At 43.5% G+C, this 22,528-nt stretch overlaps 1 protein-coding gene across 1 annotated transcript in view; it reads left to right on the top strand.

The window, feature by feature from the left end:
• Positions 1-22,528, top strand: part of dlgap2a (discs, large (Drosophila) homolog-associated protein 2a) — a 52,073-nt gene that overhangs the window by 20,202 nt on the left and 9,343 nt on the right. Inside the window, exons 4-6 of the mRNA XM_085343420.1 lie at positions 3,187-3,337; positions 3,983-4,199; positions 18,206-18,591. Of these exons, the coding sequence (XP_085199546.1) occupies positions 3,187-3,337; positions 3,983-4,199; positions 18,206-18,591 (754 nt within the window). The remainder of the gene's footprint in view (positions 1-3,186; positions 3,338-3,982; positions 4,200-18,205; positions 18,592-22,528) is intronic.

Raw genomic sequence — 22,528 nt, 5'->3', positions numbered from 1 at the left:
TCAAAGATGTGAGAGCTCTGAGGCTGTTGTGGTTCAACGGCCTCGTGGGATGGAATTAGATTGGATCTAAGACAGAAGTGGCGCAGGTTGGATTTCCTCTGCACTCGTACCAATTCGATGTCCCTCTGGGGGCGTACAGATTGGCCAAACACAAATTTGACAGCACCAGGTCCCTGAAGCAAATCACGTTAAAGCGAGAACAGCCTGTCGAGTCGTGTCACCTCGCCTCACTCTTCCGGGCTCTCGTGTTTGACGGGGTCGCCTCTTTGTTCGCCTCACCAGTAAAGAATGCATCGCTGCTTCGCTGAGCGGGTGGAGCCGAGAAGTGAAGATAGGTGATTGTTTTAGATGATCATCCGCTCGCCCCACGCCTGCCCGGGCCGCACGCGTCCTGTAAAGCTGACAGCTGCGATGAAATGAATATGAATGGCTGTTTGTGCCGTGGTCAGACCTGCCAAAGATATTTAAAGAAAGTATTAATGATGATGAACTGAATGGCATGTGGCAAACTTCACTATGAGTCATTAGCATAATGAGTCAATCAGTAATCATATGTCACATCTGATAACGGGGTGCGCTGACACGCGTGCACACGCACACGCGCATCTCCACTTGACATCTGTCGCCGCCACCCTGTCTTTAAACGACACTTTGACTTTGATCGCACAAGCTGATCAATCACGCGCATTTACGGCACTTTCCAAAAAAAAACTCGCATTTGTTTGGCTCCCGGCTGCTATAATTAATCAGAGTTAACACTGGCAAAGCTTTCGATAATTCATGATTCAACATACTGTAATTACTCATTTAGATGGCATTGTGTTTGAGCGTTTCTCCCTCAGATCTCAAGGTAAGAGCGGAATTCCAATTCATTGATTCGTGGCTGCGTGGGACGTGTCATGCATAGATATGCTGCTTTTCTGTTTCCAGAGCTTCGTCTCTTCACTTTTGTGCCTCTATTTCTAGTATAACAAAAGCACTGTAGCAAAATGAGCGTTTTTAATCTTCCACGACATAGCGTCTCGTTCTCAACGACCGCAGCCTCCTGGATGCTGGCGCTCATGGCTTAAACAGCATATACGAGAGCTTATCACAGACAGCTGTGAGTCGTCTTGGTTCGGCGATTGCAGGTGCATTAAACTCAATATTCTGCTGTTCACATTCTCACCTCTTTAAGGTATTTCAGGATTGCTGCTTTCTTGCACCACACTGACAAAACCCTAGAAAACATTTGCAGTAAAGATCTCTGCAGGGCGTTGCTCTTTATCAAACACACCTACGCCCAAGCATGTTTCCCAATTTTTGTCCCCGTTCTTTTAATGTTCCCTTAAATCAAATGATTATTTGAATTTTTGCTCCAGGATGAAATGGTTTCGGCTTAAAATGCACGTTGTTTAACCACTAACAGCACTTTCACTGGCAGCGTAAAAAGCAGGAAGTGTGAGATTCCCATCATCCCCTGTTGTGATATTGGCCAACAATGGAAGTGCATTAGTACCAATCAGAAACATTAGAGGAAATTTGCTGTGGCATGATTTGATAAAGGGCCGACGCATTCTCAAAACAGCCTCCCTTCACTCTGCTGCTGATAATAGACAGCTCTACAGGCAGCGATGGGCGAAGTCATGCACATTTCAAGCATCAGCCGGTGCACTTCTATCTGATCTTGTCAGCTAAAAGCTTTAAAGTTTAAAGTGTTTTTGTCCTCATTTAGCTCAATTAACCAAATGTAATTAGCCACACAGAGAAAGAGAGTGTGATTGATGCTTCACTGTAGCTGTGGTGTTCAGCATTCATCATCAGATCCTTTTTTTTCTTCACCGACTGTGGACCAACTCGTACCGCACTCCTCATGTTGCCATTCGTTGTGTGAACGTGTTACATTGTCTCAACCTGCCAGCTGACTCTAACTGTAGCATCCACCCACTTTCCTCATCACACAAACGCCATGACGGTCATACGGTGTCACCCTAATGTTTGCGGCGCTTTGGTGAGAATTCCCAAGCAAACATTCCGTGATGTCACATCCATCCAACAGCTCCTTGTGGGACCCAGTAACTCTGTTTTCTTCTCTACCCACAGCTCTTACCGCCTGGATAAAATCAACAGTGACATGCGTAACTACATCACCAATTTTGCTGCAGACTTGAGGTGAATACAGGTTCAGCTCCTCCCCTTGCCTCTCTGTTGCTGCCACGTTGCAGCGGTCAGATGTCAGAGCCAGCTGGCTCGCCGCCCTGCTGACATATTCAATATGGACGCCTTACAGAGCAAACACTCAAGACCAGTCAATGAAAGGTCACCTGGGGCAATCTGCTCATACTGCCAAAGCACAAGGCAATGATGCACACAATGCAGATTTGATTTTTCCTGCTGTTCTTTACATCAGCGTGCTTTTAGAGTTTTTTTTTAAATATAGTGCTAAAAATAAGATATGTGGTGCTTGTACCACAACATTTACACTTAATCGCTGGGTGTTTCTACCCCAGCATGTCTTTGAGTGTTCAGAAAGTTGATATTACTTTGCAAATACGCAGGGCCTTGCTACAGCATCACAAGATGGATTGGGAGACTTTTAATCACACTGGCATTTTCATGCTGCCAAACACCAGCGTTTATCTCTATAAAAAGCCCAGAAACTGCTTACTCATCCCGGCCTGTCATTAGAAATAGATCTGGCGAAGGGAACCCAACCTCACTTTGCTATTCCAAAAGCGGCTCACATAGTATTCTTTATTTTACTTAAAGCACATTTCTTCCGAGTCATTTTCTCTTCGGCAGATTCCTAACCAGCCGTGGGTTTCTGAGCACCTCTCCTGCACTGCTGGGGGAGCACGTTTAATTGACCTGGCTGACACTGGGGTGCTCTCCAAAGTGCTTGCTCACTAACTAGCCCCTGATTTGCATTTCCCTCATTTCCAAGCACTGATTGGATGTTTCAGCACGACAAAAATCAAAGTGCCTTTCTAAGGACACGAATGAATGTAGCGGGGGGGAACAAGAAGAGACAGCCTAAGAGCCACGGTGTCATCCAGCCTCCCTCTCAAGCTCAGCCAGCTGTGCTTAGTAATTCTTCATCGTGTTACACAAAATGCTTGTTTATCAGTCAGATTATATTTAATTGATTTGCTTTATGGCTGTAGTCCCACTCCTGTCCTGCTTTTCTTTGTCTCTCTCTCTGTTCAGTCAGAGCTACCACTTGCAAGCCACCAGGGACATGCACCCAAGCATTGCCCTGGATCACTCCACCAACTACAACTCACCCAAGTTTCGCTCCAGGAATCAGAGCTATATGCGGGCTGTCAGCACCCTCAGTCAGGCTAGCTGTGTTAGCCAAGTGAGCCAGGTGAGTGCGCATCCTTTAGGTTTGCACAGATTTTCCTGGATCCCCGAGGGAGCCAGAGGGGTTGGCTTTAATTTCCAGGAAAATTTAATAAAGTCATTTCATTTAAAATCCCACTTAAAGAGGCCGATTCTCCCAGTTTCATTGTCACGGCACTGAGTATTGTTTTCAAAGCCCAGGCATAATTTTTCTGACATAAATTTAGTCTCAACACTTTACTGCACATTGTTTATCTGGACAAATTAAAGGATTCCAGTGGGGCTTGCTGAGATATTCATCTCCTTAGTAAAAGAGAGATATTGATTTGCTTGGAGTCCCAGCATTTCAACTAAACTTCCTCTAATTCCTAATCCCAGTCGAACAAGATGTTTATCTTTGATTCCTGATATTGCCAAATGAGAGTGGAGAGATAACGGTTAAACAGTTTCTGCTGTTTTAAAGGCATTCACATCAAATCCAACAACAAATGTGTCACGAACTCTGACAGTGTACGACCTTGACTCCACGAACCTTCTCACAGACTCTGCTTCTTTATGATTTTAAAGTGAGAAAAAGTGGAGGTTTACAGCCAACCGATAAAAATATGTATCCTCACTACCCTCGATCGATGGAGCTTATTTATGGCTTTGTTTCTCTCAGGTGAGTGAAACAGAAATTAATGGCCAGTTTGAGTCTGTGTGCGAGTCTGTGTTCAGCGAGGTGGAATCCCAGGCCATGGACGCTTTGGACCTGCCCGGCTGCTTCCGAACCCGGAGCCACAGCTACCTGCGAGCCATCCAGGCTGGCTACTCCCAAGATGACGACTGCATTCCCCCCATGGCCTCCACCGTCACCTCCACCATCAGGTCCACCACAGGTAACCATGGTTAAACATAAATCTGCACAATATATTAGTGGACATGTGACACTAATACGTTTTATTTTAACAAGGATGTGTGGTTATGGATACATAAAGACTATTAGTGCCAACTCATACTGTCAAACAGTTTCAGAATATTTGCATGAATCATTCTTGTATGTGTTCATTTTTACTGAGGCATTTGTAGTGACCAGTTGTGAGCTGTTCGTACTTTGGATACAGTGCTTCATCTGCTCATCCACTGGATGCATCAAAGAGTAAAGCTATGAACCCTATTGAAAATCACAAATGGAACGTGTCTGAAATAAAAATCAGGTCAGAATAAGGACACCTGCTGCTTTTTCCACTGCATATATTTCTTTGTTGTGCCACATGGTGACAGTGAGCACGCAGCTTTATCGTCTCGCTGGAAACACCACATGAAGTTTTTACTTGAAGCGAGTTTACACGGTGCTGCAAAAGCAGCTTTTCACTCACAGACTGTTTAATTCACACAAGTTATTTTGTCTCAAGCTCACGTTTACGCACAACGAGATGATATTACAGAGCTGCAGACAGTTGTGTCTACACTCGGATCAGCTGACTACAGCGGTAACCGAACTGTCGCACTAGTTAGTCATATGTATCATACGTGCAAATTACTCAGCTGAAACATGCATTTACTTCTGATACTGAGCATTCATTATAACAAATTGTAAGCTGTTGCTGGTTTCAACAATTCCCTGATTGCTGGATTCACAGAGGAAAGGATACGTCCTTGTACAGATGAAGAATGTGGGAAGAACAGAAGAGAAACGGCTCGGACAAGAAGTCCAAGTGGATTCCACCTCCTCCCGCAGTAGATTCATGATCCAACTATATGGGCTATAATAGGGAGAGTTAGAGGTGTGGACATCTGGAGATGTGCTTATGATCAATTCTTCATACCTATAAATGTTTGCTTACACTGCTTTCTCAGTAAACTCAAAGATCTCTTAAGAGTTTGGTGCAATGCATTTTGCCCCAGTTTTGGAAATGGGGCAACTCGATTTAGTCAGTCAAACTGGACTTGACATTTTCAATAGGGTTCATACTGTACTTCCTGATTGATGAGAAAAGCTTTGGAATATTTGCTCATCTTTGCCTCTTTTCACTGCACAAAGTTCACATTTCCTTACCTCAAACGGAAGCCGAAGAGCACGCAAGGACTGTTCGCACACCTCGCTGATTAGACGAAATTGTCCATTCTCTATGATGTATTCCAGGAGCTAGGAGTTTCAGCTTTGTGCATTGAAAAGATGTGAAGAATGCATGCTAGAAATTAAGGATGAGAAGGCAGTGTAAACCATCAGCATAAATGAGTCAAAATGGGAGTGCTGTCTAAATGCTAATATGACATATTGTTGCTATACATCTGTGGGAGTCACACGAGGAGATTGGCACAATAATCACTGCTGTACATTTCAGCTATTATCTTATTTTGACTCATGGCATTCAGTGCATGACTTGATGTTACTGCATTGTGACAATAAAAAGCACATTCTCTCCAGCTGCTCACACCTTTGGCCATATTACAGATATATATATCTACATTTGTCTTCCAGACAGAAATTATGTGCAGGAAGACTCTTGTTTACCTGACCAGGACAGAATACATGAGGATTTGGCAGACACAGTCCCTCTGACTCATGATGATCTAGGCTGCCCCATCAGAAGAGACAGGCTTTACCACCAAGACAACACGGGGGCTACAGCCAAACCCTTGTCTGGACCACCTGTTTCTCCGAGCCTCTTCAGATCCACTGGAGCTAGTGCTCCAGAACGGCCATCACCAAAGGCCATCCAGGCCAGTATCAAAGAGTCGGCTACACTGGCTGCCGCTATTAGCATGCAGTGGAAGGAAGAGGTCTCGGCCATGCGTCGAGAGCTAGCTGAACTCAGGAGGGACCTCTGTAAAGAACTTCGTGCTTTCAACAGTAATTTCAACACTTTCACGCAGCATTATAACACATGGTCTCCCCAGGGAGGCAACATGGCCGCTGGAGCTGGGGCAGGCTTGGGTGCAGGAGCTGGACCTAGTACAGGGACAGGAACAAGGGCATGGCCTGGAGCGGGATCGGGGCCTGGACCCGGGCCCGGGGCAGGAAGATTTGGAACCTCCACTGCAGATAGAGGCGCTGGGGGGGCTAGAGAGAAAAAGCCCCAAATATCCAAGGTATCGGTGGGGACCCAGGCCCGCAGCAAAGTCTTGGTCAGGCAGAGCACTGCAGATGCAGCTGTTAATTGTCCAGAAGAAAAAGACGAAAAGAAAGGGGCCCGCCGAGGCCTGCCAAAACAGCTCTCGATGGACCCGAGCATTCTTGCCTCTCCACAGTCAATGTACGTAGAAAGTGCCATACCACTTTCTTTGGATCCAATACTTCCTGTCTCTGTTCGAGCAGTCAAGCCAGAGACACTTGATGTTACTGCTGTGCTCACCAGAGCTGAATTGGAGCTTGCAGTCGACGGTGCAGTTCTAAGCTCCTCTGACATGGCCACTAATGAGCCAACACTCACCACCCACGGTACAGCGCCACTTTCTTTAGAAACAGCCCCTGAGAGTCCTCAGGGTTCATCAACACCTGAACAGGAAATGGTAATCACTCCACAACAAACAGATGTAGGTCCACGTAATAATTCCCTACCCCAATCTGAACCATCTTTCACAGATAACACAAACCCCCCAGACTCCAAGCAAATTCACAAGGATACGATACAGCTGCCATACCCAGTCCCTGTAGTTACAGTGTCACCACCAGATGAACAGGATTATGACATCATGTCAGATTCAGAGTCTCCAGATGTTGTCACTGTGGACAAACCAGATTCAGGCCCTCAAGATCCTACTGCTGCGTCCTCAACATATTCAGCACTGGAAAATACAGATTCCTCAGACCCAACACAAGAAGAACTTCAACCATCAGAATCGCCCGTATCCATTAGTCAAGGCTCAACCTCAGTCTGTGATGCACCAACTCCTCAGTTTGATCCTGTTACACTGTCTGATTTGGATAGCGGCATAACATGTCCTTCTATTGTTGTGTCAGAGTATCTTGACTCGGACGATCCTGCGAGTCCACCCGGCAGTGTCACAGATCCAGATCCCATTATCACCTTTCCCGATCATCCTTCCGACCTCCCTGATGAGGAGAAAACATCCGTCTCAACTTTTGCTTCCAGCTCTGTAGAAACTCCACCAAACCCTGAATCTCAAGAGTCTCAAGACTCAGACTGGCCACCTCTTCCAGAACCACTGGACACCACCACTATATATCACGCTGATCTGGTCCATTTTGACTTGGTCATGCTGACTTCCCTGGATCAAGATGATCTGGACTCAGTGTTTATGGATCCTGAACCAGAGCCTTTTGACATTAGTGTTGACTCTTTATCAAATGTAGAGGATTTAGACCCACCCATGTACCAGTCAGACAGTTCAAGTTCACCTCTACCATCTGTTGACCCTGCTGCAATGGGCCCTTTGGATCCTTCAGAATCAACAGAGTTTGTCTGTTTGGACCCAGCTACGGAGTATCACATGTCTCAGGACGTAGCCTCGGGATTACATGACATCCTACCACAGGTCACTGTCACAATATCCCCTCCTAGTTCGGTATCTCCTGATACATCACTGGAACTAGACTTTGGACCCACAAGTCCAGCCTCAGAACCTGTTCTATCATCAGGCCCAGATCTCCAAGAGATAACCTCAGAGGACCTGCTATCCATGGAGTCAGATGATGTTACAGCAGAGATACTGGAGTGTGTGGCTGTATCCCATATGACTGTGGGACCTGTGGAGGAGGATGTCCCAGGCAGTCCAGAAGCAGCTTCATCTGAGCAGGCCTTTTTGTGGTACAGGTGGCAGAAGAGGGGCCACAGGCGAGACTCGATGTACAGGAGTGCAAGTGTAGAACTGTGGAGTGGCAGATACGAGTACAACAGCGCAGAAATCACATATGTGTCTCTCACTCTGTGAGCTCATACCTCATTCTCAGCAGGCGAAATGTAGCTGAAAATTATATTTATAGCTTTTGGTTTGTAGCTGCCAGTGCACTTACAGCGACGTGCGCATCGAAATGTCATGGGATTGTTGGCATTCAAGCAAGAACTTCCTTCTACATCGTCCATGGAAAAAGACTGCATTGGTAGCAGCAAAACTGCATTTCATGGACTGCAACACAGTGCGAGAATGTCATAAACTCCTGCAGTGATAAATGCACTGAACAATAATGTTTCATAAACATTCACTGATAGCAGTACGAAGCTCTCTGAAGCAGTTGTCATCTCTGATGTGAATCATCTCCCAGGAAAGGACTCCTCATCCTCAGAGTGCTGGTTCAAATCAATGGATGATCCTGCATAACAAATGCTGTACACATTTATTTTAAGAGACTCTTTTAAGAGCTCACTAATAGACTGTAGAAACAGTCCAGAGTGTACAAGGTCACAGCCGTCTTTGCAATGATTATGGCAACTTTCCTTTTTTTGACCTATTTTGAGCTCTACTTGCATTGTCACTCTAAAGTGGGGTGAAGTAAATATTGGCAGTTATCATATAACTATATAAAGAGATACTGTTTACTATGTGAGCTGTTGGATGGACGGGTTTAAAGAGAGAAGAACATGAGAAATGATGTTTGCACAATGCTGAGTGGAACTGGGATCCTCTACTGTTACAGCTGTTTGCAAAAGTTTGAGCAAATTGTTTATTCTGTTGATATTTTACAGTGAATGCAACCTCAGCGGTGCACAGGTGTTAGAAAAAATAACTTTTTTAAATTCAGTGGCTTAAAAATAATAAAAAATATCAAATGTGCCACATGCAGAGGTTTGCATCTGCTAACATCACTGACGTCTCAGCCGTCTGGATTCATTAACAATCATCATTAGGTAAAATAAGGTGTGGGCAGACTTTTGCATACAGCTGCATTTTGTTGGAAAATAATTCTGCATTTACAATCATTCCCAACTAAAATTGCAAACCAGTAGAGTCACAGTATGTAGCTACCGTTACCTGCATACACATACAGTTTGCTATCAAACATGCACACATTTTCTGGACTGTACAGATGAATTCATCAGAGACGCTCTAAATTATTACATTTGTCTGACACTGGAATAACAGGCTTTGCTCAGAGGTGATGATGTATTTTTTACTGTAAGTTATCATCCTAACGCTCAGGAATCAAAGACTGAGAATGTACTGGGACATAAGTGTGATGACATGCCGAATTGTATTCCTTCCTGAAAAGAGGTATGTGTCACGCCGTAGTGCTGCATTTCCACATGTGTGATACTGACTGATGAAAATAATGTAGTAATGGTGCATGACAGATGGCCTCCATATTTCCTTGTGTTTCATATGCAGTGCTTCACTGTAGGTACTCGGTTCTATTCATAGCTTCATTTCGACATTCAGTGCAATGAAAGGAGCCTACGTACCACCGAAGACGCAGAATTCTGTTACCAGCAACGAACAGCCAGGCAAAAATCAGAAGATATATCTGCGCTCTCTGTCCAATTAATGCGCTCTATGTGGAGTCGCCCACTGAAGTCTGCGCTCTGATAAAGTGCACGGAATAAAAAGGATCTTTCAGCAGAACATCAGTGAGCTGCCAGAAAAGGATTTTCGTCTGTTGTTTTGAGTCGAATGTGCGCACAGCACTTTATTAAAGTTTGCTAAATTAGATGAATGTGAGAGGTTTTCAAAGGGGAGGGAAGTTAATTAGGTTCTACTGTTGAATTCATTTTACTGACATAAAGTGCTCCACTTTTCTTCTTCTCCTGGCTCTCTTCCTTTACCTTTGCAAAGATCGTAACTAGAAGTAGCTCACTATTTATTATGCACTGTAATGGTAATATTTTTATTTGTAGCATATAATCCAAAAATAAAGTGCTGTAGGATGCAGCGTGCAACGGCACGTAAAGCCAGGCTTTTCCTGCTGGAACAGACAGAATGATGCAGGTGTGTTCGGCTAACGCGCCGGCCGACCTGAGTGTGTCACAACACGGTATTTACTGTTATATTATTACAAACCAAAAAAAGCCAGTGGCCTCAAGTTATCTGCCCAATCTTAATTTACAAAATGGCTTCGACTGCTTCCTGCTGTAGACTCATTTCATTTTCAAATTTCATCAAGATGAAGGTCGGTTCAATTGGATGGAAGCGCTGAGACCTTTTCTGACAGCGAGTCAAACGGTGACAAATACGATCATTATTTTTCACTTCATCGGGTACTTTACATTAGACGGGGTTATCACAACCTCACTTTCTTGCATTAGTATTTTTTTATGATTTAAGATAAAGTGTGATAAACTGTAGAGGTCATGCTGTCATCGTAAATAAAAGACAAATGATCATTGTTGTTCTGTGGACCCACTCATGATCTGTGTCCTCAATAAAGTCTGGAAATAACTGATAACCCAGCAAATATCAGAAAATGAGTTGAAGTAAAGAAGATGCTTACTGCTTGGTGTTAACGAGAACAATCGGGCACTTCTACACTATTATAATGATGGTACTCTATCACGACGCTCATCCTGCTGCAATAGGAGCAATCATAAAGCACAAACTCCCACTGTGCCAGATGATCCTCATATCCTGCAGTTTGTTCTTGGATCCAATCTAAGTATGGCTTTTTGTATTGTTAATCCATTATACTGTGTGTTTGGGCAAATACGCCCCCTCTTCTGAATATCCCATCGCTTCCTTGTTTTCAGGGATCCAGTTCTGCCTCCCCTCCACCTGCAGCATTGATTGGACACCCCAACAAACCCCAGGTAAACTGTCTACCTGGGGCATTCTCTGTTGCTCCGTTTCAAAGTGACATATTGTTTTAATGAAACACGAGTTGTCCTGCAGCACACTGTTAAAAAAAGGAGAGAAAGTAGAGAGAGAAAGAAATATATAGTTTCTGTTGTTGAGAATAATGTTGAGGATCTGCACCAACTCACATTCATGGCATCACAAACTTCATTCGGTCCACAGGAGGCTACAGCCGTAGCTACCTGTCAAAGTCAATTAATTCAACTTGAACAAGTTAAACCAAAGAGCCAAATAAAGCCATGGAAAAATGGACCGCAAAGACGTGGGGACACGGTCGGGCAGGGAACTGTTGGGTTCTGGAGGTTCTACACTGGTGAACTGGAAAACTGAGTGGAAATTAACTGGCAGGAAACTGGCTGGCTGTTAGCAGCATGAGTAATGGGCTGGGGTTAGTTTTGTCTGGAGCCAAGCCTAGCAAAAAGCAGACTCTTAAACTGGGCGATCTGGACATGGGTGATAAACCTTCTGTAGCCTTAGTCTCAAGTGGGAGTCAGTGGGTTTGATCTAGCTGATACAGACCCTTATGGCTAGCAGGCTGGTGCTTACTGGGATGGCTCTGACTAAAGGACAGTTTCCTCACTACAGCCCCATTAAAACAAACCTGCATATTCTGATTGAGGCAGACTTAATCGTTGAGAGTGCTTTCTCTGCTGCTGCTTGGCATATTTATGAGTGCACCAGTTTCTCAAACGTCACACAGACACATGGACACGCTCACCTCTGAAAGCTCTGTTGTTCTGTATGTTTTAACGATCTTCCTAATGAAGTGTCACATGACACGTGAGGCTAAGAACACACAGTGGCGTGCAGCTAACTGTTGCCCTGCAGATGCTCTTCTTCTGGATGCTAATGCAGAGCGGTGGCACCGTTTCTGACTGCAGAAGCCATTAAATACGACCACGAGAGTGTGGCTTCCATCAAGTATAGAAGAGCGTCTGATCCACAGATCAAGAACGGGTTATAAAATGACTGTCTGCAGCCACTCGTGTGGTTTATTTATCAGGAACAATGTTTTTGTCCACAATGAGCCATCACGCTCCTCAGGACGCTTTTAAACTTTAACAAACCCTCCAGGTGTGGTTGAGTACGTCAGAGTAATGACTCACCCTGTCTGCTCTCTCTTATCTGTAGTGAGTTATTCTTATATTCATTTCTTTAATGTTTCTGTCTGCAGTGCTTGTGATAGTGCCAATAATGGAATCCACCATCATTCTTCGTCTTCCAGCCTCCCTTCAGATCATTTACATATTCTTAAAAGCCTACTGCAAAACAAACTGCTGCATTTCCTTCGTAGTTATAAATCCAGCCGGAGAGAAAGACTCTTAACAACGTGTCACTCAACTCTCTTCCAAACTCCACGCCCATGTTAGCATGCAGCCAGCCTGATAGATGGAGAGGTCCTAACAGAGATGGAGTGGTTGACTCACTGCCTTTGTGTCTCACGTTAATCAGCCTGGCTGCTGCGCGTAGAGAAAACAAAATGGTTTTTACTTTGAATAAATTTAGCCGCCTCTGAAGGTTCTGTCATCGATTACTTTTTAGAAATGAGCACTCTGCGTTGCACTTTGTCTGCTCGCTGCGATGGACAGGTTCAGCAGATTTAGGCCCAAACAAATATAGTCCGTTTGTACTCGTGTATGCTCGAGGACTACATCCTCCCAGGTTTCTACATGTTTGTGTCACAGTTTATTTATTGCACCATGCATGTTCCAATTAATGCATGCATGCAACATTTAAGCACAACTAAACCTTCTTAGTTTAGTTGCAACATTTGGAAGATTTTGTGTTCCCACTAAAAACAGCCATACCAGACTTGATGCCAGGTCTACCTGAACATGTTTAGCTGATGTTCTCTCACAGATACAGTGGTCCCTCGCTATAACGCGGTTCACCGTTATAGCAATTTTGTGCAATTTTCCATGTTTTTTGTTTTGTTTTGTTGTTTTGATCCGCGTCCTGATTGGCTGTAGACCATTGTCAATCAGTCTCCTCCGCGTGTCTTCTGTACAGTACAGAATGCGTTCAGTTTGTCAAATAAATCTTCGATGCTAGAAGTGTGACTGTACTGTAGGTTTGTAAGTTTTCTCCACGACAAACACAACAATGTTGAAGAAACGTTTTGCACTCCTTTGGTTTCCTTCTATAATCCTGGACTTATTTTTCTACGAAGGTTTGAACTTTGAGAGTTTAAACAAGAGAGAAAAGTGTGAAAATGTTCGTGCCTGTCTGGGAAAAGTGTATAAAGTGTGTAGTGACGGGTTTTACAGCCTTTAAACATCTATAATAACTGTAAAAAATAAAGTTGGCTACTTCATGGATTTCACCTGTCGCTGGTTAGTTTCAGAACGTAACGCCGTGATAAACGAGGGACCGCTGCACTACTGATTGCCTCGGCACTCACATATTTTCCCCTCAGCCACATGTGCTCTCTTTACAGATCCACTGATGTAACCTAAGAGCAAAAATAAAATGTCCTTAACATTAACACTGCTAACAATAATAATTAACCCTTTCACACATAGTGGTCACTGCAGTGGATTCAAAGGTTGTTTTCTTGTATTTGTGTCAGTGTTGATGGTAGACTTGCACATAAACACAACAGACATATTATATTATTGATTCGTTTGTCAAAACGTATGTTGTCCACCTAAGTGGACATGTAAAAAACTCTTTGAGAAATACATATTTTTAAAGATGAATAAAAATACTTAAGAGAAAGATCCTGATTGAGGTTGTCATAATTCATGCCTGAAAGGGTTAAATTAAATTAATTAAACTGCATACAAAAACACAAAGAGCACACAGTGAGCCCGGGCCTTCAGGTTTGATGCCCCCGCACGGGGCAGTTCCCTGCGTTTCCTGATTGATGGTCCTGCTTCAGCTGGCAGTCTTGCTGCTTTGCTAATTGCACAAAATGTTCTCTTAAAACAACCGCGGTGTTAAAAATGGGTCTGTTGCACCTCTCAAGCCTCTCATGTTCCCATTCTTGAAGCATCAGAAACTGCTCTCTTGACTAAGGACGAGGTTTCCTCCTGGTTTCACTCACAGCTCATCACATGCAGATGTTTGTAAAGGACCCTACAGTCACGTCTAATTTATTGCATATTGTAAAAGCGCTTTGAGTGCTCAAGGCGAGTAGAAAAAGCACTAAGAACCAGTAATTTAAAACAGGAACGTCAAAATCACTTTATACTGTGAGCTACATGCAGCCCATCGCTGAAACTGCCCTTTCTGTCAGTGTAACGACATTTAGCTGAACATTCAATCCCTGAGATATTTTAAAAGAACTGCGATTTCAACAACGCATTTCTGTGTATGTTGAATGTGTAAAAAGACAGAAAAGGTTCTGGTAGCTCATTCCTCTGCCCTGTGACACATTCACACATTTTTGTTTTTCCCCCACTAGAATAAAAACAGTCATTTAATCTTTAACAAAAACGTTCAAATTGAAGTTTGACACCCCTGAGTTAAAGGTAATAATAAAAGTCAAATCAAAACAACATTTAAAACGTGATGAAGTCAAAGAATAAAAAACAAAGTTCGGAGACAGAACACAAAGTGCGCCCCGACACGTCGCCAACCTCTAAACACAGAGCATCACATCACTCGGCTTCACGTACACAGAGAGCAGTTTGCACTACATCACCACAGCTTCATATGTTGGAACATGATGTATAATAATAGTGTTAAATACTCTGTCTGAAATGAGTGAGCGAGCAGTGCGTATGTTCTGGTGTTCACTTCATCTACATGCTGAGTAATACTGCCACTGACAAGATGGGACCAAGAGTTATGACTCCCCTTTGCACGACTGGCTGGCTAATAATGGCTCTATTTTGGTCCTCCTGCTGAATCATGCCCCTTCAATGGGTCATCTCTTTCCTCCCTCGATCGCTCCGCACTCCCTGATTTATCCTTGCTCTCTATGACACACACACACAAAACCCTCTTTCATCCCTCTTTATATCTGCAATGATTTACTCTCCCTCCCTCTTTCTCTCTTACCTCTACATTTTCCTTCTCTCCCATTTTCCGTCTTTATTCGGGTTCGCATCTCTTCATCCACGAGGACTTAATTCTGTGAATGGCCGTCAGTGTGAGTCATTTAGTCCCTGGAGCAGAACACTCTCCATAGACCAGACGTCTGTAGCTATTTATACACAGCTGCAGTCGGGGTGAGAAAGAGGCCAAAAGTTGTTGTAGGTTTCAGGTGAAGCGCTGGCTTTGATGGTTACAAGAAATTTCTCTCTTTATTAAGATAAATGCAAACAAAAAGGTTTGTGTTTGCTCTGTACTTGTGAAATGCTATTAATTCTACACATTAGTGTTTGGGGGGCCTGCGTGGACGGGGCAGCTCATTAGAACTGAAAGAAGTGGCTTTGTGTGATGTAAGCACACAAGAAACGCTGAGTTCAGCTCAGTTTGCCTCTTTGTTGAGGAAAACGATAACCCATAACTTGCCCCGCAGCGTGACTCGGTGTTCTTCCGCTCTGCCGTCGCTCTTCCTTCTGCTCTTGGCTCTGAGGTGGCCGGCTCACAGCTCGTGCTTCAGATGCTCGGGCCTGTAACTACGATGAGCTTTCTGAAAATAAAGACATGTCAAAGCCCAGAAGGCATTCGTGACCCATTCCCCAGTCCATCTCTCTGTGGATTAAGTCGATATTCTCATTTGCACTTGAAAGAAAGTAATCCTCCTTCCTTCTGTTGTGAAACGGGCAGAATAAGAAGACGAGACGTGTCAGCCTTCCTTTAGCAGAATCCTCCACATGAGTACTCCTGATTACTTCTCTGGTTTTCATCCATGTCAGATCAGTCTCACGTTTCACAACGGCTTTTTTTTTTTTACTGTGTTATTACTTTATGTGTAAAAACCAGTCTCTGAACACCTGAGGCTGTGGTGATGAGGGCTGGTGTTATTGTAGGGTCTTTACCTTACAATATAAAGTGCCCTGAGGTGGCTGTTGTAGCGATTTGGTGCCATATGAATAAAACTGAATTCAATCCAGTTTAACTGAATTTAATACAACCCAGTTGTCCCTGAATTCTTCTGAAGCCAATCCCAGCAGTCCTGTCAGCACTGGGTGAGTTTATTACTCCAGCTGGGTATCAGATCACTGCTTCCTAACATTGCACTGCTTCTGGAGGTATTTGAGGAGCTGGTGCTGTGGCCCTCTGCTGTTATACAGCCTTTCTGACCTGTGCTCATGTGTTGACTCATGTACCTGCTCAGTTTAGTTCCTACAATACCTGAGAGGAGCTTCCACGTAGTGGAGAGGCAGGTAGTTCGATGGTGACCCTTTATGGTCAGGATGGTTCTGCCTTGTGTTAGCCAGCCTGCTGTTAGCAGTGACCCTTATTTGTGCTGCCAGGCGATCGTGGAGTGCTGTGAGCTTCGTCAGTCAGCAGGCATGGATCATGTCAGGTACTGGTCCAGCTCATTCTTGTGGTTGGATGGCTGTCTTTGTGACGTTCACTGGCTCTTGTTCTGGGAGGTTGCTCTCGTCTGCTCTTAGATCCACCAGTGACGCTTCTTTCTCCTGGATGTTCTTCCAGTATTTTTCAGTCTCAGCTTCGGGTGGGTAGTACACCCTGGATGGGTCTGTGGACAACAAGCCATTATTCTCTCTGCTTGTCTTCAGGCTACTGGGCAGAGCTGTGAGGCTTCATTTGTTCAATTTGTTGCACCTCTAATTCACCCGCAACCTGTTTCTTTAGCAGCTAGCTTCTTCCAAATGTAATGCCCCACTGGGGCGATTCTAGGATCAGAGCTTTGGGGGGCTGAGCAGCTGCCCAGCCAGGCAAGATAAACTTTATTCATCACGATGAGACTTCTTCCCCGTCTCTGTCAGTCCCTGCATCCTTAAATGTCTCCAGTTGTCCTGAGTTCCCTCTGAGTGTCTCCTTGGTGCATTTAAACCCCTGTTCCTCCCTGTCCTCATCGTCTGTTGTCTTCATCTCCGTTATCAGTCATCATAATTTTACCATCTCCGTGCAAGTCTGTAAATTTCTTTATTAAATCATAAGATTCTTAAATTCATCAAGTCTCTCTGTGCCTGGGTCCTCGTCTCAAAACATGACATCACTGTTTTGTACATTTTAACACAATTTAATCCCCACAGTTGTAAACGAAAAGCAAAACACTTTTTTAAAGTATGTAACAAAACCATCAAATCTGATAAAGGTTATTTAAATGCTGCAAATGAAGAATGGACTGGAATAAAAAAAACAAACATATCCTAACCGTAATTACTGGGAGAAAATGATGCTCACAGTAAATGAGAAGTAAACTGAGTGCATTTTTTGGACAGAGGTTCACTTTTAATGTGTAAAATACACTCCAAAAATAGAGTCCTTGAATATTGATTAAAAAAAATTACAAAAATGGAGGCAACTTTGCCTATGGTACTGTGTATACTATGTATGAAAAAGCATACACTGTAGTATAAAAAAGCACTTTTTTTTTTCTTTTTTTTTTTAATCACATTTAGTAATCTGTGAGATACAAACCATCTGCATGTGTTTATCAATATCATGCTGGCCTTCTGCTTCTATTACATCCAAGTTTGTTTCTTTTTCTATTTCTGGATTTTATGTATGATTAACTTTTATTTACGGATCATTTCTATGAATTACAAACACACACACACACACACACACACAAATTCTGGTTTTGCGATCTTAGTGAGGACATCTAATTGACATAATGCTTTCCCTAGATGCTTACCCTAACCATCATAAATGAATGCCTAACCCTTAGCCTGAACCTAACCTTAACCCTGACACCAAAATCCCAATCATGTGTGCGTCCTCACAAGTCCTACAAGTATAGTAACATTCCAATTTTTGGTCCCCACGATGATGTCTAAACAGGCACACACACACCTGAACTTATGGCCACACTGAACTTAGAATAACATTTAAAAAAATCAAATAAAATCATCCGTCACTATTTCACTATTATGAACATGTGCATTGTAGTTTATAGTTACCTTGACATATTTTTCCCAAAATAAAATCAAATCTTTTTACATCATTGCCTTGCATCATAAAATCTTTGCTATACTATAAACATATAGTATGAACAGTGGGAATTTAATGTAAATTTAAAATGTTAATATTCTGAAAATGGCTTTGTTCATTTTTGCCTCTTTTCTAGCCATCACCTACACACCTAGCTATAAGAAGACCCCTCCTCCAGTCCCGCCACGCACCACCTCCAAACCGCTCATCTCCATCACGGCCCAGAGTAGCACCGAGTCCACCCAGGACGCCCACCACGAGGGGAGGCACCCTCATGGTGGGATGTGGGCGTCCGACGGCATCAGCTTGGGGTTGACCCCGGGCAGAGGCCTCTACAATTCCAACGACAGCCTGGATAGCACCAAAGCTGTTACTATAGCGATGGAGGCGGCCAGAGTCATGGCTGGAAAAAGACACCCGTCCACAGACTCTCACAGCTCAGTGCTCACCTGCGATAAGGCCGTCCTCGTGTCAAAGGCTGAGGAGTACTTGAAAACACCTCGATCATCTATAGGGATACAGGTCAGTCTTCAAATGAGCGTGCATGGTTAAAATGCCATTTCACTGGTCCTAAAACTCGCACTGCTCAAACCTGTGTGTGGTTATATAACATCAAAGAATAGTTTCCCACACATACATTCAGCCGAGAAACAGCGTTCTCATTTCAGGGGCTAAAAATAGCAGGAGTGAGTCATCTTACTGCAATCCGTTAATTAAGATTCAACTCATGCTGGAGCAGGTTTTAGTGAATGGTAGTTCACTCCACGGTTCATTCACTCCTCTTCTTACTGTACCTGCCTCTCTTTCTGTCTAACCCCACTGACTCTCTCGGTCCCCTTTCTAATTGTTCTCCCTCTCGCTTCCTTTGTGCCTTTTTTCTCCCTCCACCTCCCGCTTCAGAGTCATTTTACTTTGGATTTGTCTCACTCGTGCTCCGACTGTAGCCGAGGTTCTGCTGTCGCTGATCTTCCTTTGCAGGTGTCTGCTTTGATGCTCTTAAAAGATTGAGGAGTCAGTTCACTCCGCCTTCGTAGCCATTTAAAGCAGAATATCAGTTCTATTAAAGTTTTAAAGTTTGTATGTAGGGAGTTTTTGGTTTTCTGCTTTCATCTCATTATTACGTACTTGTCTACCTTAATCAGTGCATCTTTCCTGTTTATTCTTCCTCCACACAAATATGTGCACGTACATATATCCACTCTGCTGGCTGTCGTTCCTGCTAAACTGTTTGCAAACTCAAACCTGCTCATATATAAAATTTGAACCTTTTGATTTCATTCTGCCTGTGTTTGAATATCTTTCTTTGATAAAGAAATTAAGTGCATCCTAACTGCAGTGTTTTCTTTCAAAATTAGATTAAAAGAGGTAACTGGTTTGAGCTGGGGTTAAATATTATTACGGGGAAGTCAAACAGTAATCCTTTGGTAGTCAGGAGATTCTTCCACGCATCCAAACTTGAGAATTTGCAGGAGAACATTTGGCAAATTTCCCTGTTCTGTCTAAATTGCCTCCAACGTTTTCTTACTGCCATCAAAAATTAGCGATTTTAATGATAAGAGACTGAAACTGGTAAAAACAAACAAACCCAAAAACACATGACAGAAGCAACAAAAGCTGGAGCTCCTCAAACGGCTTCTGGAGGCCGGCACTGATCTGGGTCTACGGGTCAAAACCCGCAGACTCACATGCTAAATGGCTAAATCAAGTCACTGAACTCAACCTCTCAACCCTGTTTGTGGTGTCAGTGTGTAAAAAATATCATTTGTATTGTAAGAGTGCAGGGTTAAAATGTTAAACGTAGCAGAGCCGACGAGTCTCTGTTAGACAGATGTGTGTGTGACTGTAGAGCTGTTGTAGTAGCCGAGCTGAATCTGTGAGAGAACGAGCTCTGCCGCCTGTCCTGTAACCGGCCCAGAGGGTGCATGGTCAGGATAACAGTTTGTTCAGCCACCTCCTCTCCAGTCATAAAGTCAGCCTTCCTAATCAGTTTATTCACAGCTCTGATGCTCAGCAGACCACAGTGAAGTACCCGGTGCTCACCACAACTGAGAGGCAGGAAATCTCCTGGATCTCAGCTTGCTTAGGGAGTAGAGCCTGCTCAGCCCCTGTCTGTACACAGCCTCTGTGCTGGTCTTCCACTTCAGCCCACAGTGATCCTTTAACGGACCTCCCACCCAGTCACGATTCCACTCTGATCTATCTGTTGATTTTGATTGGCTGCACTGGCTCTTAGCCTTTAACATATTCTATATATATTCTTTCAGATGCAATGATAAAAGCATAGTGATAATGTCAGGAGACTATAAACAGCAGACAGAGCAAAAACGCCAGGGTCTGTCAGTTATATATATACATCTGAGCCATCTGCAGTTATTAGTGCATTGCTAAAAGCAGCTTTCAGCTGCTCCCATCTTGTGTGTAAAATGCCAGCCTTGCATTAAAAATGGTTGCTTTAGGAGGAGAAATGAGCTCAGTGTTAATGAAGGTCTCACAGTAACCAGGCTACATTTCCCTGACTCATGTAAACATCTTGGTTTACTCACTCTTTGCTCCAGAAATGATTTACCCAATTACTCAAGCAAAGTTCAGATATCCTTGTTCACATTCTTACTCTCCTCATCTCCAACACATTTGCAGTACTGGCACTTTCTGTTTCCTGTTAGCCAGGGTCAAAGCCTGCCATCTAAAGATGAACAGGCCACCCAACTGCTCATTTAAAGAAAACAGAAGTGAAACATCCAAATCTCATTGCAACACTTCAGAAAAATGCAAAGCAACACATTCAGCACATGTGCGTGAGCGATCTGACCCATCCATCACCAGTGAGGTGGCGATCAAACCCTCTGGGAGAACGAGTCCACTGTTAGTGCTGTGTGTTTGATGAAAGTGAAGGTGAAAATGCAGGAGTGTGTGTGTGTGTGTGTGTGTGTGTGTGTGTGTGTGTGTGTGTGTGTGTGTGTGTGTGTGTGTGTGTGTGTGTAACAGAGAATTATACTGACATTGAAATTGCCTCCAGTGATGTGTGGAAAGTCCAGTTAAATTACCAGTGCAGGTAATTTAAGCTTCTGGACTCAAATATAAAATAAGCAGAAAGAAGAATTTCTCGTTCATCTAATCATAAATGTTTAGGTTGAAAACATTACAGTCTGAGAAGACTGTAATGTTTCATTCTCACATTCATCTTTAACAACATTATATTTACCTGCCTATACTCTGACTGTACTGCATGAGAACAATTTGAATGGGTCCTCTGTGGTGAGTAAATCATAGCATGAGAAATATACCGTATATAGCCTGAGACAGACAGGTTTCTTTAAGTATCCCTAGCAGCAATGCAGAAGGTTTCATCCCATCACTTTGGACCTTCATGTTGGAGAATTAAAGCTTTATTTTATAAGAGCCATAATTTCTAACAAGTTCTCAGAAACCTTTCCTGGAAAGACTCAAATATTATTGAATACACTAAGCTGTAATACCAGGGAGTCTGTTATTTTACAATTAAGGGATTTTTTATTCGAAAAGCAAAATTGCTGTTGTACAAATTTAAGAAATTGAGCTTAGTGTCAGTTCACCAAAGCATATTTTTAATTATGACTTTGGATAATGTGTCATAGTCCAGAAGTCTTTGAACTACAGTATGCAAATACTCATTTATTATATTCAGCTGACCTCTTCGTCATCCACGTGCTTCACCCAGTCCTGTAATTAACCTGGATTATCCTTCCTTTGCATTGATTTCACCCTCTCAGCCTGCCTCTCCTACAGGAGGTCAACTTTTAACATTTCTGCACATTTTTTAAATGTTAATTATTGGCTTTGTGGACTCAGTGTTGACTTGACTTCCTCCGGTCCTCCCATTGGGACCACTTTAGAGCCATCTGGGCTGCACTTTTCCCACTTTAGAACTCAGACATGCTTACATTCCAAAAGTCTGATTGATTTATTCACAGCAAGAGTTTTAATTGGAGCCTTAATGAGGTCGTATGAAAAAAGGAGTCAAAGCTTTTAACCTTAAACGCACTCATTGGCTCCAGGAAGTCACCAGGTGGTGTTTGAGTGTTGTGGATGAAAGGCTGAGTCGCTCCGTGCAGCTTTCAGTTTCCACACCTGTGCTGATTCTGTGCCTGTGATGATGTATGCACGCCCTTGTATTTCTGCATGCACGTGCCAAAGTATGTCCAGCCTAAAGAGCCTGCTGGACGCAAACTGCACGGCATCCTGGATGTTTTGCCTTCTTTCAGCTCTCATCCATCACAGACATGAAACTCTATCATGAGGTGGACTGGGCTCTGCCTAACACGAAGCGAGTAATGGAGGTCACCTCAGCAGGCTGCTCCGTGCACATTTCCTCCCTGCTAATAGCTTCTTCCAAACAGCCTGACAGAATACAAAATAGCTCACCAAAAATGTCACTCCTCAGCTTTAATACTGACCACTCCACAACAAAGGTAGGGCTGAC

This window comes from Diplotaxodon limnothrissa, linkage group LG19 (genome assembly GCF_057381915.1).
Source record: "Diplotaxodon limnothrissa isolate DT_005_m linkage group LG19, D_limnothrissa_male_GT1.1, whole genome shotgun sequence".
NCBI classification, from domain to species: domain Eukaryota; kingdom Metazoa; phylum Chordata; class Actinopteri; order Cichliformes; family Cichlidae; genus Diplotaxodon; species Diplotaxodon limnothrissa.
The sequence above is the reverse complement of the archived record's forward strand: the minus strand, read 5'-3'. Positions and strand labels throughout refer to the sequence as shown.